This window comes from Doryrhamphus excisus, chromosome 15, assembly GCF_030265055.1.
Source record: "Doryrhamphus excisus isolate RoL2022-K1 chromosome 15, RoL_Dexc_1.0, whole genome shotgun sequence".
Taxonomy (NCBI): Eukaryota; Metazoa; Chordata; class Actinopteri; order Syngnathiformes; family Syngnathidae; genus Doryrhamphus; species Doryrhamphus excisus.
In genome coordinates this window covers 15,236,763-15,249,296 of record NC_080480.1, presented here as the reverse complement: position 1 = coordinate 15,249,296, position 12,534 = coordinate 15,236,763, and the positions used below count along the sequence as shown (strand labels likewise).

General features: G+C 37.9%; 1 protein-coding gene across 1 annotated transcript in view; it reads left to right on the top strand.

Annotated features, from left to right (window-relative positions):
- Positions 1-12,534, top strand: part of LOC131103447 (inactive phospholipase C-like protein 2) — a 128,012-nt gene that overhangs the window by 104,947 nt on the left and 10,531 nt on the right. Inside the window, exons 24-25 of the mRNA XM_058049739.1 lie at positions 4,474-4,677; positions 7,254-7,329. Of these exons, the coding sequence (XP_057905722.1) occupies positions 4,474-4,677; positions 7,254-7,329 (280 nt within the window). The remainder of the gene's footprint in view (positions 1-4,473; positions 4,678-7,253; positions 7,330-12,534) is intronic.

The following is a 12,534-nucleotide window of genomic DNA, read 5'->3' as shown; positions in this document are numbered from 1 at the left end:
TGGCGAAGGGTCACAATGGACGTTATGCTTCATTTTCGGTTCAGTAAGTGTAACTTTGATTATTTTGATTAACAAAAAAACTGCAGTAATTGCGATTCTCAAAGAGTGAAAAAAAATAAACAAACATGTTTTCTCTCTAGGAAAATACAACAATGCCGACCTTCAGTAATTTGTCGGTGACGCAACGTTCCCTCTTTACTCGCCACTTTTGCTTCTTTGTCATCAATTCATCAATTTTTAGAATGTGGCTCTCATAATAATAAATGATTTCGGAAGCGACACACAAGCGTCATTATTGTGAAGCAAAGATGTCCTAATTGGAAAAAAAATACATCCATTATTTTTAATTGATACATTAAGCCAGACAATGTTTCTCTTTCTCGCTAAGTAAGCACGCCGCAATGTCCCGACTCCAGTGAAGTGATCTGACCGGACTCACTCGGCTTCAACGGTTGTGTGCATAGAGCCTGGCGGCTAATTGTGCTCCATTAATGTTGTATAAGAGAGCTGCAATAAAGCGACAATGGTATGCAATTAGTCGGGTGTATGAATAGTGTAATCATTAATGAGGGACAATTAGCACCGAGGGGAAAGGTCTGCGTTGCTAGGCATTTAGAGAACTACTTTAAAAAAACGACCATCAGGTGAGAGCAAATTAAAGATGAGGGACGCCATGTTTTTGGTTTGTCTGATTAAAAACAAGTCGGTGCAGGTTGGAATCGAACTTTGGTCTTTTGTATCGCGGTAAAATGTGTCATTTGAATTGCATCTTTGTCGTTTCTAGTAACGGCCAACGCTTGATTGTTTCACCCAATCAAACAACTCGGCTGCAAAACCAAACGTTCCATTTTTCCATTGAAATGGAAATGTGGCTTTTTGAAATAAGGAGATAAAAGTAGAAATAAATGAAAGAGAGGAAAGACCTTGAAGGCCGTAAATAAAAGAAACACCTTTAGAAAATGTAAAAAAAAAAAAAAAAAAACACCTTGGCGAAGGCTTTATAGTGGCCGGTCATGCAGACCCTGGTACTTGGATCCAAACTGGACCACAAGGCCGAGTGCCAACAACCCAGATGGCAAACCGCCGTGACTCTGGAGTGGTTGCTGCTGTGAAATTAGTGGAGCAAAGATCAAATCCGAAAGTGAGCATGAATATTGTCTCTCATAGCATATGGGCTTTGCTAAGAAAATACAATAACTAACATAAGTACTATACTATACTATACTATACTATACTATAATAAAAAGGTACACAGTAAGTAAAGGACAGGACCATTCGGCAAGAAAAAAAATTGCATTAATCTTAATTTATTTTTTCATTTCAATATCAGGCTGCATGGCGGTCGAGTGGTTAGCGTTAGAAACTCTGTTTTACAATTTTTTTTTTTTACAAAAATATTTTTCAGTTAATAAAACATGTTGCTTTTGTTCAGCGATTATTTATAATACAGCGTTTTCAATATATTAATTATATTATATTATCTTAATTTATTTTTTCACTTCAATTTCGGGCTGCACGGCGGTCGAGTGGTTAGCGTTAGAAACTCCAGAAACTCTGTTTTTTTACAAAAATATTTTTCAGTTAATAAAACATGTTGATTTTGTTCAGCGATTATTTATAATAACTTATTAATTATTATATTATTAATATTATTAATTATATTATAATTATATATTATTAATATTATTTGTTTTTATTTTTTATTATTATGTATTATATTTAAAAATAATTCATGTTTTTTTTCCAATTAATTATATATAATTAATAGTAGGGCTGCACGGCGGATGAGTGGTTGGCGCACAGGCCGTATAGCTAGGAGACACGAGTTCAATTCCACCCTCTGCCATCTCTGTGTGGAGTTTGCATGTTCTCCCCGTGCATGCGTGGGTTTTCTGCGGGTACTCCGGTTTGCTCCCACATTCCAAAACATGCTAGGTTAATTAGCGACTCCAAATTGTCCATAGGCATGAATGTGAGCGTGAATGGTTGTTTGTCTATATGTGCCCTGTGATTGGCTGGCCACCATTGTGAGGATAAAGGGTAGAAAATGAATGAATTTCAATATCGGTGAACAGGTAGATTGCAATAAAAACAATATTCACTTATTAATCACCATTATCTTAAAATTAGCATCAGTGCTAACATACCAAACTTCTGAGACACTTCACTCTAACTGTGTTGTGGCGACACCTCTGTAGGTCATTGCTGTGTGTGAGTGAAAGGAAGAAAAGCTCTGGCTCGCACCTGTTGATTTTCATGTATATTTCTAAACCCCAAATGTAAGACGACGTGTCTTTTTCAACCTTTTTTTCCATGGAAAAAGTACCCTACTGTAACATACCAAACTAATAATACAATGAATACTATTCAGTATGTGACTATTACTCCCATTTCAACCAACAGTACCAGGAAAGTACCAGTCTGTGTAAAGATGGCAACTTATAGGATTTAAAACTAACGGCGTTCCCCCATCTGACAACCAACTCCTCTTCATGCAAGAAACAAAAGAAGTAGTGTTGTATGTGGCGACACAAAGCTTCCATTGGGGAATGTAGGGAGCAGGGGGGGGGGCGTTGGGGGGGGGCTGGTTGTAATTAAAAACACAAGCCTCTTGTTGGGTTTCGCAACACTACCGTGGCTTTTTTTTATTGCGCAACTCCCAACAAATACACAGAGCACAATGAACGCAAATAAAGCGAGCCGTACGACCAATTTGGGACGTAAACAAACATAGCACAAACATAACCGCACAACAGAGCTACTTCCTGTTTCGTCCTTACTCTACATTCAGCATAGCGATGCCGTTGTTTGTCCCCGGGCATCCACAAAGGTGACGCCATGGGTCCGGGGTGGGTTCGGGTTCTTCTGTAGGTCGAGCCCTGAGAGAGACAGCCGCTTCCCACAGTGCTGTGAGCGTGGAGTGGTTATTAAATAACACCGCAGTCAAGATTATTTGATTCTGGGCTGTAATTCATTGACTTTTGCTCCAAGTTTCGCAAAAAAGTTTTTACAATTTTTTTTTACAAAAATATTTTTCAGTTAAGAAAACATGTTGATTTTGTTCAGCGATTATTTATAATACAGCATTTTCAATATTTATTATTTATTATTTATTATTTATTATTTATTATTTATTATTTATTATTTATTATTTATTATTTATTATTTATTATTTTTCCCCATTTGTATTTTATTATAATAATAATTATAATAATAATTATAAATAATAAATAAATAAATAAATAAATAATAAGTAATTATATAATAATAATAATAATATTATTATTAATATTATTATTATTATAATATAATAATAATAATTATTATTATTATTATTATTATTATTATTATTATAATTAATAATAATAATTATTATTATTATTATTATTATATTTAAAAATAATTAATGATTTTTTTCCCCATTTATATATATATATAATTAATAGTAGGGCTGTACGGCGGTTGAGTGGTTGGTGCACAGGCCTTATAGCTAGGAGACCAGGGTTCAATTTCACCCTCGGCCATCTCTGTGTGGAGTTTGCATGTTCTCCCCGTGCATGCGTGGGTTTTCTCCGGGTATTCCGGTTTCCTCCCACATTCCAAAAACATGCTAGGTTAATTAGCGACTCCAAATTGTCCGTAGGTATGAATGTTGTTGTTTGTCATTTAAACCAAGATGGCCGATTGGCATGCACACAGACTGTAAAATGTCGAAATGAAGCCAAAAAATTAGCGGAACGTCTTGAGTTCTTACATTGTTAATAGAACAATGTAAATAAAGTTTATACCAACCAAATAATTAAAGGTGTACGTTCTTCGTTAGCACAGAAACCAACGATAAAGACCAAACATGTAGTTAATTATTTGATCCTTTAGGTCCTGTTGTCCCAATACTTTTGTCCAAATGTATGAACGGGATGAACATTTTTGCATTAGTGTGGTCCATCCATTATCAATTATGCAAGAAGGCCGATGCAAAGCCTTCACGCAGGCCCGCTGAAAGATGAATACAAATGATCCTTCCTAAGACGCCATTATAATAACAATCCTATTAAAAAAAACCTGACATTTCGCAAGCTGTCAAGGCGAACAAACAGATAGGATTTGAATATTTGAGTGGGTAAAGCAAATGCGATGGAGAATAATGAAAATAATAATAACTATAATAGGAGATAACGTGAGAACATGGAAGTCTAAAGAGGGAATGACGACGCAGCGAAAGGCTCCAAGCCGGCGAGCAGGCGCCGTGACTTGAAGGCAAACTGATCATTTTGCTGTCGCCATTAGACAAACAAGCGCCGCTCCTCTCGTCCTGTTTGTGTCCTGTCATTAAACGGTCTCCGTCAAGGTCATGATCATGCACGGAGAGCCGTTCTTGACACCGCCCATTGCTTTGCCCTTCTAATAAAGACAATTTGCGTCCTAACCACAAGGACATTCAGTATACATTGTTTCTTCTGCCCCCCACTCCAGAATGCTATGGTGTCCTTCAAGGAGCTCTGCGGTCTGACGCCTGCAGCCAACATGAAGCAGTGCATCCTGACCGTGTCAACATGGCTGATGAACAGCGAGCGCTCTCTGCAAGTGACGGTGGACCTGAGTGAAACCTACCCCACCATGGAGGCTCAAGGGCTTGTGCCGGAGCTCCTTCGCAAGGTTCTCAATGCCTACGACATGGTGAGCTATATTTAAGCTTTATTTGCAGGCAGTATACTGGTGTGCAGTACAGCTGTCTTGGTGCAGCGCCTCCTGCTGGACCTGGTTGGTCTCTGCGCCATGCTGACCATTAATACAAATGTGTTCAATGTGAAAGCTTCTTTTTAATGTATGTGTTTGTCTGCATTTATTATTCAAAATAAATTACTCATAAGAAATACTAGTATTAATTAATTAGTAATAATTTCTAATTATTGCATTTAATTTTAATTTTAATTTTAATTTTAATTTTAATTTTAATTTTAATTTTAATTTTAATTTTAATTTTAATTTTAATTTTAATTTTAATTTTAATTTTAATTTTAATTTTAATCAGTGTCATTTTAATTTTAATGTGTATTTATTTTAATTTTAAGTTTGAGTTTAAGTTTAAGTTTAAGTTATTTAATTTCAATTTTAATTTATTTAATTGCAATTTCTATGTATTTAATTTTAATTTTAATTTTAATTTTAATTTTAATTTTAATTTTAATTTTAATTTTAATTTTAATTTTAATTTTAATTTTAATTTTAATTTTAATTTTAATTTTAATTTTAATTTTAATTTTAATTTTAATTTTTTTGAGCATGTGAAGCACTTTGTGACCTCCTGTCTGTGAAAGGATCTATATGAATAAATTTTACTTAATTTTTTTACTTAGTTAAATTTGAAAAAAAATACTATTAAGCAATAAAAATAACAGCAAAAGTGGAAAAAAGTGCAATTCATGAAAAGTTTAAATGTGGACACTAATACCGCTACTGATAATACGCTTTGTCACCTATAAAACAGAAATGCCATGCAAAACTTTTAATCTAATTAAAATGTAAAAATTAAAATATCAAAATGGTCCCTTGAGGGACTAATAATAACAACAACAGTGATAATAAAAATAACTTCTTAAAGGGCATTCATTGTAATTCTTGGATATTGAAAGCTCTAATGCTTGAAAAATACTGTAAAATATTTTTTTTAAGTATTTCAATTATTAATGATAGTTATATATTAATATCTGTATTTTTTATTACCAAATATGTCTTAACAGCGCCTCTGGTGGTTGCAGCCAAGTACTGCACCACACCTCAATTGCGAGTGAGCTTTCGCCAGGTTGTTGTTGCGTCCGCATGCTGGCTCAGGTCGATTGCACTCCTGCCGCTAACGCCCACGGTGGGGGTCCGCTGACATCGACGCAGTGCCCGGCTCTCACTTTTTCATTTTTTTTTATTCCGGCTTGGCGCTGTCAGAGCATCTCTCACGCTCCAGTCCACACAGTTGTTTTGTGAGGGCATGTCAGGGAAGGATCCCTGAGAGTACAACTAGCAGCGCTGGTGCGTCACAGTCCTGGATGTACTTGGACGGGTTTTCTAAGGGCACTTTAACTTCCTGCCACCATCGAAAAATACATACTGTATGTTATGTTTATTGAACACTATGTATTATACATATGAGGTTTTACCTGGGGTCTGCATGGTGGAGTAGTGGTTAGCATGTTGGCCACACAGTCAGGAGAATGGTCCAAATGTTTCCTAGTGAGGACACTTGTACCTGATAACGATGTAGTTTCTGTAGTTTTAAGAAAGGCTGCACGGTGGTCTAGTGGTTAGCGCGGAGACCTCACAGCTAGGAGACTGGATGGCCACCAGTCCAGGGTGTAAAAAAAAAAAAAAAAATTCTCCTCTCATTCCATGTGGAAGTGGTATTTTTAATGATTTTTTTCTTTTTTGCTTTTATGAGCTTCTTCTCAGGCTGCATGGCGAACAAGTGGTTAGCACGCGGCCTCACAGTTCGGAGACCCGAGTTCAATCCCACCCTCGGTGATCTCGGTGTGGAGTTTGCACGTTCTCCCCGTGTGCATGCGTGGGTTTTCTCCGGGTACTCCGGTTTCCTCCCACATTCCAAAAACATGCTAGGCTAACCCGAAGACAGCTGGGATAGGCTCCAGCTCCCCCTGTGACACTCGTGAAGATAAGCGTTCGAAATTGAATTAGAATGAAAGTCTAAAGGTCACTATAGGGGTGTTATTTCATGTCTAGAGGTCTCTAATAGTGTTAAAAGCCATATTTCGGAGGTTGTAAACACATTTTCGACGCTCTAACTAGTAAAATATTCCATTCATAAATAAGGAATCCTACATCGCACTGCACGGCGAATGAGTGGTTAGCACGCAGGCCTCACAGCTAGGAGACCTGAGTACAATGTCCGTGCATGCGTGGGTTTTCTCCGGGTACTCCGGTTTCCTCCCACATTCCAAAAACATGCTAGGTTAATTAGCGACTCCAAATTGTCCATAGGTATGAATGTGAGTGTGAATGGTTGTTTGTCTATATGTGCCCTGTGATTGGCTGGCCACCAGTCCAGGGTGTAAGTCCCGCCTCTTGTCCGAAGACAGCTGGGATAGGCTCCAGCACCCCCCATGACGACCCTCGTGAAGATAAGCGGTAGAAAATGAATGAATGAATGAATTATTGAAGTACACGCTAAGTAAAAGCTATTGTTTTGGTAGGTTGTCCCCTTTTAAAGAGTCAACATTTAATGTTCCATCCTCTGTGTTATCTAGATGATCCAAACCAGCAGAACACTGATCGAGTCCGCTGATGTGGTCTACTCCAAGCTGGTGCAAGCACAGCGTGCAGGTACGTGACATTGCCTTAAAAGGAGAAGTACATGTATGTACTTTTTATTTATTTATTTAACCGCACGGATGAAAAACACTACACAAGATGTCTTCGGATTATTCAAGCAGCTTCCGGCTTCTTCTTTTCTAATGATATTTGAAGCCGTGAAGCAGACAGCAGCACAATGACGAGATGCTGTGTTCAAGTCCCAGGGACAAGTACACTCAGCGCTCGAGTGCTTTCAATTGGTTAAAGACGGAAATATAAAATGACAATGACATAATAGGACGCAATAAAAGAGTCCATTTTTGGTGTGTTCATGTTAAAAGAAAGAGAAAGATAATGACCAGTGTGTATTATGTGTATAAAAGTATTGGGACACATATTTTAGTTGGTTTATTTAGCGTTGTCATGGTACACCATAATCATGGTTTAGTATGTAGTACCTCGGTTTTGGTTTATTTTTGTCACAGTAATATTTATACTGGAAAATGTTATTATGAAGGCGGCACGGTGGGCGAGTGGTTAGCGTGCAGACCTCACAGCTAGGAGACCAGGGTTCAATTCCCACCCTCGGCCATCTCTGTGTGGAGTTTGCATGTTTGCATGGAGTTTTTCTCCGGGTACTCCGGTTTCCTCCCACATTCCAAAAAACATGCTAGGTTAATTAGCAACTCCAAATTGTCCATAGGTATGAATGTGAGTGTGAATGGTTGTTTGTCTATATGTGCCCTGTGATTGGCTGGCGACAAATCCAGGTGTGTACCCCGCCTCTCGCCCGAAGACAGCTGGGATAGGCTCCAGCACCCCGGCGACCCTCGTGTGCATAAGCGGTAGAAAATGAATGAATATTTAAGCATTATTAGAGCCCTCTAGACATGAAATAACACCCCTATATTGACTTTTAAACTCGTATTACCCAAATTTGTAAATAAAAGAAAATAAAACCTTTTAGGGGCTGCACGGTGTCGAGTGGTTTGTCTATATGTGCCCTGTGATTGGCTGGCGACCAGTCCAGGGTGTACCCCGCCTCTCGCCCGAAGACAGCTGGGATAGGCTCCAGCACCCCCGCCACCCTCGTGAGGAAAAGCGGTAGAAAATGAATGAATGAATGTTATTATGAATTCCAGCACTAATTAGAAGGCAATCAAGAAGCTCCTGAATCTTGGAATTCAGACATGTTGGAAATCTGTCTCTGATCCCAACGCACAAAGCAAGCTCCTTTATACATATGTTCCTCCGCTATCACTTCCTGTAGGTGTTATGTCTCGGTACTTTTGTCCATACAACCTATGTCTACTCCCACCCCCTTGACAACGGCGCGGTTGTCAACAGCACGTTGTGTGAGTCAGCATTGAGTGTCGGTCGTGTCAGTGGGCATGTGAAGACAATGCACACACACATTACACACACACACATCACACACACATCACAAAGGGCTGCGGCACAGAGAGAAAAGAGAGAGCATGGACCTATGTGGAGAGCTGAGAAATGAATAGTGCTGATGGAGAGATGTGGGCTTGAAGGAGGGGGGGAGGGGGGATGGCAAAGATGAGCATCAGGAGAGTGTTTTTAATTTTTTTTTTTGAGCTCATCCTGACAGCTGACATGAGTACGACATATGGAGGACGAATGGAGAACTCGAAAAAGACACAAGAAGCAGGGTCGATATGAACCATTAGTCCATCATATCTTATATCTTATATAGCTTGGGAAATGTGATTATAGCATTATAACTGCAAGGGCACTCAGTAAGAGTGCAAAGCTACACCAAAGCAAACAATGGTTAAGTGGATCAGCACCTTCTTAGTTGGAGCGGGAGCATATGTTCTTCGAGGATTACCATTATTTCAACCATCACCAAAATCCTTTTTGCAGCTTTTGCAGAATCTGACAAGTAAACAATGACAAAGGGAATGATAATAATAAACAATAATGAAAAAAGACTAACTATGACTGCTCATACTTCTAATAATAACTCTTTTAGGAAATTTCCACCCGGGAAAATCGAGACTTACCATTATTTCAACCATCACCAAAATCTTTTTTGCAGCTTTTGCAGAATCTGACAAATAAACAATGGCAAAGGGAATGATAATAATAACCAATAATGAAAAAATACTAACTATCACTGCTGATACTTCTAAAAATAACCCTTTGTAGGAAATTTCCACCCGAGAAAATCGAGACTTACCATTATTTCAACCATCACCAAAATCATTTTTGCAGAATCTGACAAATAAACAATGACAAAGGGAATGAAAATATGAAATAATGAAATAATGAAATAATGAAAAATACTAACTATCACTGTTGATACTTCTACTAATAACCCTTTGTAGGAAATTTCCACCCGGGAAAATCGAGACTTACCATTATTTCAACCATCACCAAAATCTTTTTTGCAGCTTTTGCAGAATCTGACAAATAAACAATGACAAAGGGAATGATAATAATAACCAATAATGAAAAAATACTAACTATGACTGCTGATACTTCTAATAATAACCCTTTGTAGGAAATTTCCACCCGAGAAAATCGAGGCTTACCATTATTTCAACCATCACCAAAATCTTTTTTGCAGCTTTTGCAGAATCTGACCACTAAACAATGACAAAGGGAATGATAATAATATCCAATAATGAAAAATCGGGGGTACTACTACAAATACTAACTATGACTGCTGGTACTTCTAATAATAACCCATTTGTAGGAAATTTCCACCCGGGAAAATCGAGGCTTACCATTATTTCAACCATCACCAAAATCTTTTTTGCAGCTTTTGCAGAATCTGACAAGTAAACAATGACCAAAGGAATGATAATAATATCCAATAATGATATACAGAGGGTACTACTACTACTACTAATACTGACTATGATTGCTGATACTTCTAATAATAACCCATTTGTAGGAAATTTCCACCCGGGAAAATCGAGGCTTACCATTATTTCAACCATCACCAAAATCTTTTTTGCAGCTTTTGCAGAATCTGACAAATAAACAATGACCAAAGGAATGATAATAATATCCAATAATGATATACCAAGGGTACTACTACTACTACTAATACTGACTATGACTGCTGATACTTCTAATAATAACCCTTTGTAGGAAATTTCCACCCTGGAAAAATTACTATGGAAAGATTACCCAAATTTAATTGAATTCATTCATTTGTTATTTTTCCTGCGTTGCTGATTGACAGCAGTGATACAATTACGTCACTTACTGAATGTACAAAAAAAAAGCTGTCTCTCCATCTAATTCCGACCCAAAATCCTCCGTCCGATAAACCAATTTAAGCCTCCTGTGGAGCTGCACTCTCCCGGTGTCACACACAAAATGCTTCAATCCCACCCCCGACTAGCCAAGACGTCGGAGCTGTGCAATTACGCTTCCAGGTGGGCTGAACACTGGGGCTTCAATCACAGAGCTGTTCCCCCCAGGGGCGGAAGGTCCCGCGGTGTGGCGCCGCTACCGTCTTCAAAAGGAGGCACAGAGTGGAGTAGTTTAAGCACAGCTTTAGAGCATGGCGGCAAAGTGGGCAAACTGCTTCTCTTCTTGGCAAAGATGGCCTTTTTATCATTAACAAGGCACTCAGCCTTTGTCTTGAGGACGTCCTTACAATCTGGTTTATGTTGCTTAAGCGCTACTTTTTAATGCAGTGGCTAGCAGAGGACGCTAGTAATTAGGGCCAAGATAGGTTACTGCCTAAACGGGCTGTGGAGGAAGTAAAACAGCAAGTGGTTCCTACGAAATCGAATGCTAATCCTTAATCCTTTGGCACAGAAAAGTTTTGGAAACAACATGAATCGAAAAAAATTAAATGGAGTGAGGTTCCCCAGGCTGGCTAAGTTAGCATGTCGGTAATTCCACATGACTTTCTAGCTTTTTAATGAATGTTTCTTGACTGCGTTGACAAGCTGAAGTGTTAACATTTCACTTTAGCTGTCACTTCAACCATTAGCTCTGAGCCTCCTTGCTACAAAATGGTAATATATCAATACAATATAATAAATAAAAGGGGATACACAGGAAGTGGTTCCTAGGAAATTTAATACTAATCCTTAATGAACACAGTGGCATTTGGCACAGAAACGTTTTGTTAACAACATGAATCCAAAGAAATGGAATGGAGTGAGGTTCCCCAGGCTGGCTAAGTTAGCATGTCGGTAATTCCACACGTCTTTTGACTTTCTAGCTTTTTAATGAATGTTTCTTGACTGTGTTGACAAGCTGAAGTGTTAACATTTCACCTTAGCTGTCACTTCAACCATTAGCTCTGAGCCTCCCTGCTACACGACTGGCATGTACAAAAAAATGGTAATATATAAATACAATATAATAAATAAAAGGGGATACACAGGAAGTGGTTCCTACGAAATCGAATGCTAATCCTTAATGCTTTGGCACAGAAAAGTTTTGTAAACAACATGAATTGAAAAAAATGAAATGGAGTGAGGTTCCCCAGGCTGGCTAAGTTAGCATGTCAGTAATTCCACATCTCTTTTGACTTTCTAGCTTTTTAATGAATGTTTCTTGACTGCGTTGACAAGCTGAAGTGTTAACATTTCACTTTAGCTGTCACTTCAACCATTAGCTCTGAGCCTCCTTGCTACAAAATGGTAATATATCAATACAATATAATAAATAAAAGGGGATACACAGGAAGTGGTTCCTACGACATTTAATACTAATCCTTAATGAACACAGTGGCGTTTGGCACAGAAACGTTTTGTTAACAACATGAATCCAAAGAAATGAAATGGAGTGAGGTTCCCCAGGCTGGCTAAGTTAGCACGTCGGTAATTCCACATCTCTTTTGACTTTCTAGCTTTTTAATGAATGTTTCTTGACTGTGTTGAGTGTTAACATTTCATTTTAGCTGTCACTTCAAATATTAGCTCTGAGCCTCCTTGCTATACGTTGGCATGTACAAAAAATGGTAATAACTTTGTTCCAGGAATAAAGAAGGTATTATGGAAAAACATAATTTATGTGGCATTTTTACCAGTAAAAATAAATATCACAAAGTGTTAACATTTCACTTTAGCTAACTATTAGCTCTGAGCCTCCTTTCTACATGTTGGCATGTACAAAAAAATGGTAATAACTTCCAGGAATAAAGAAGGTATTATGGAAAAACATAATTTATGTGGCATTTTTACCATAAAATTCATATCACAATATAATAAATAAAAGGGGATACACAGGAAGTGG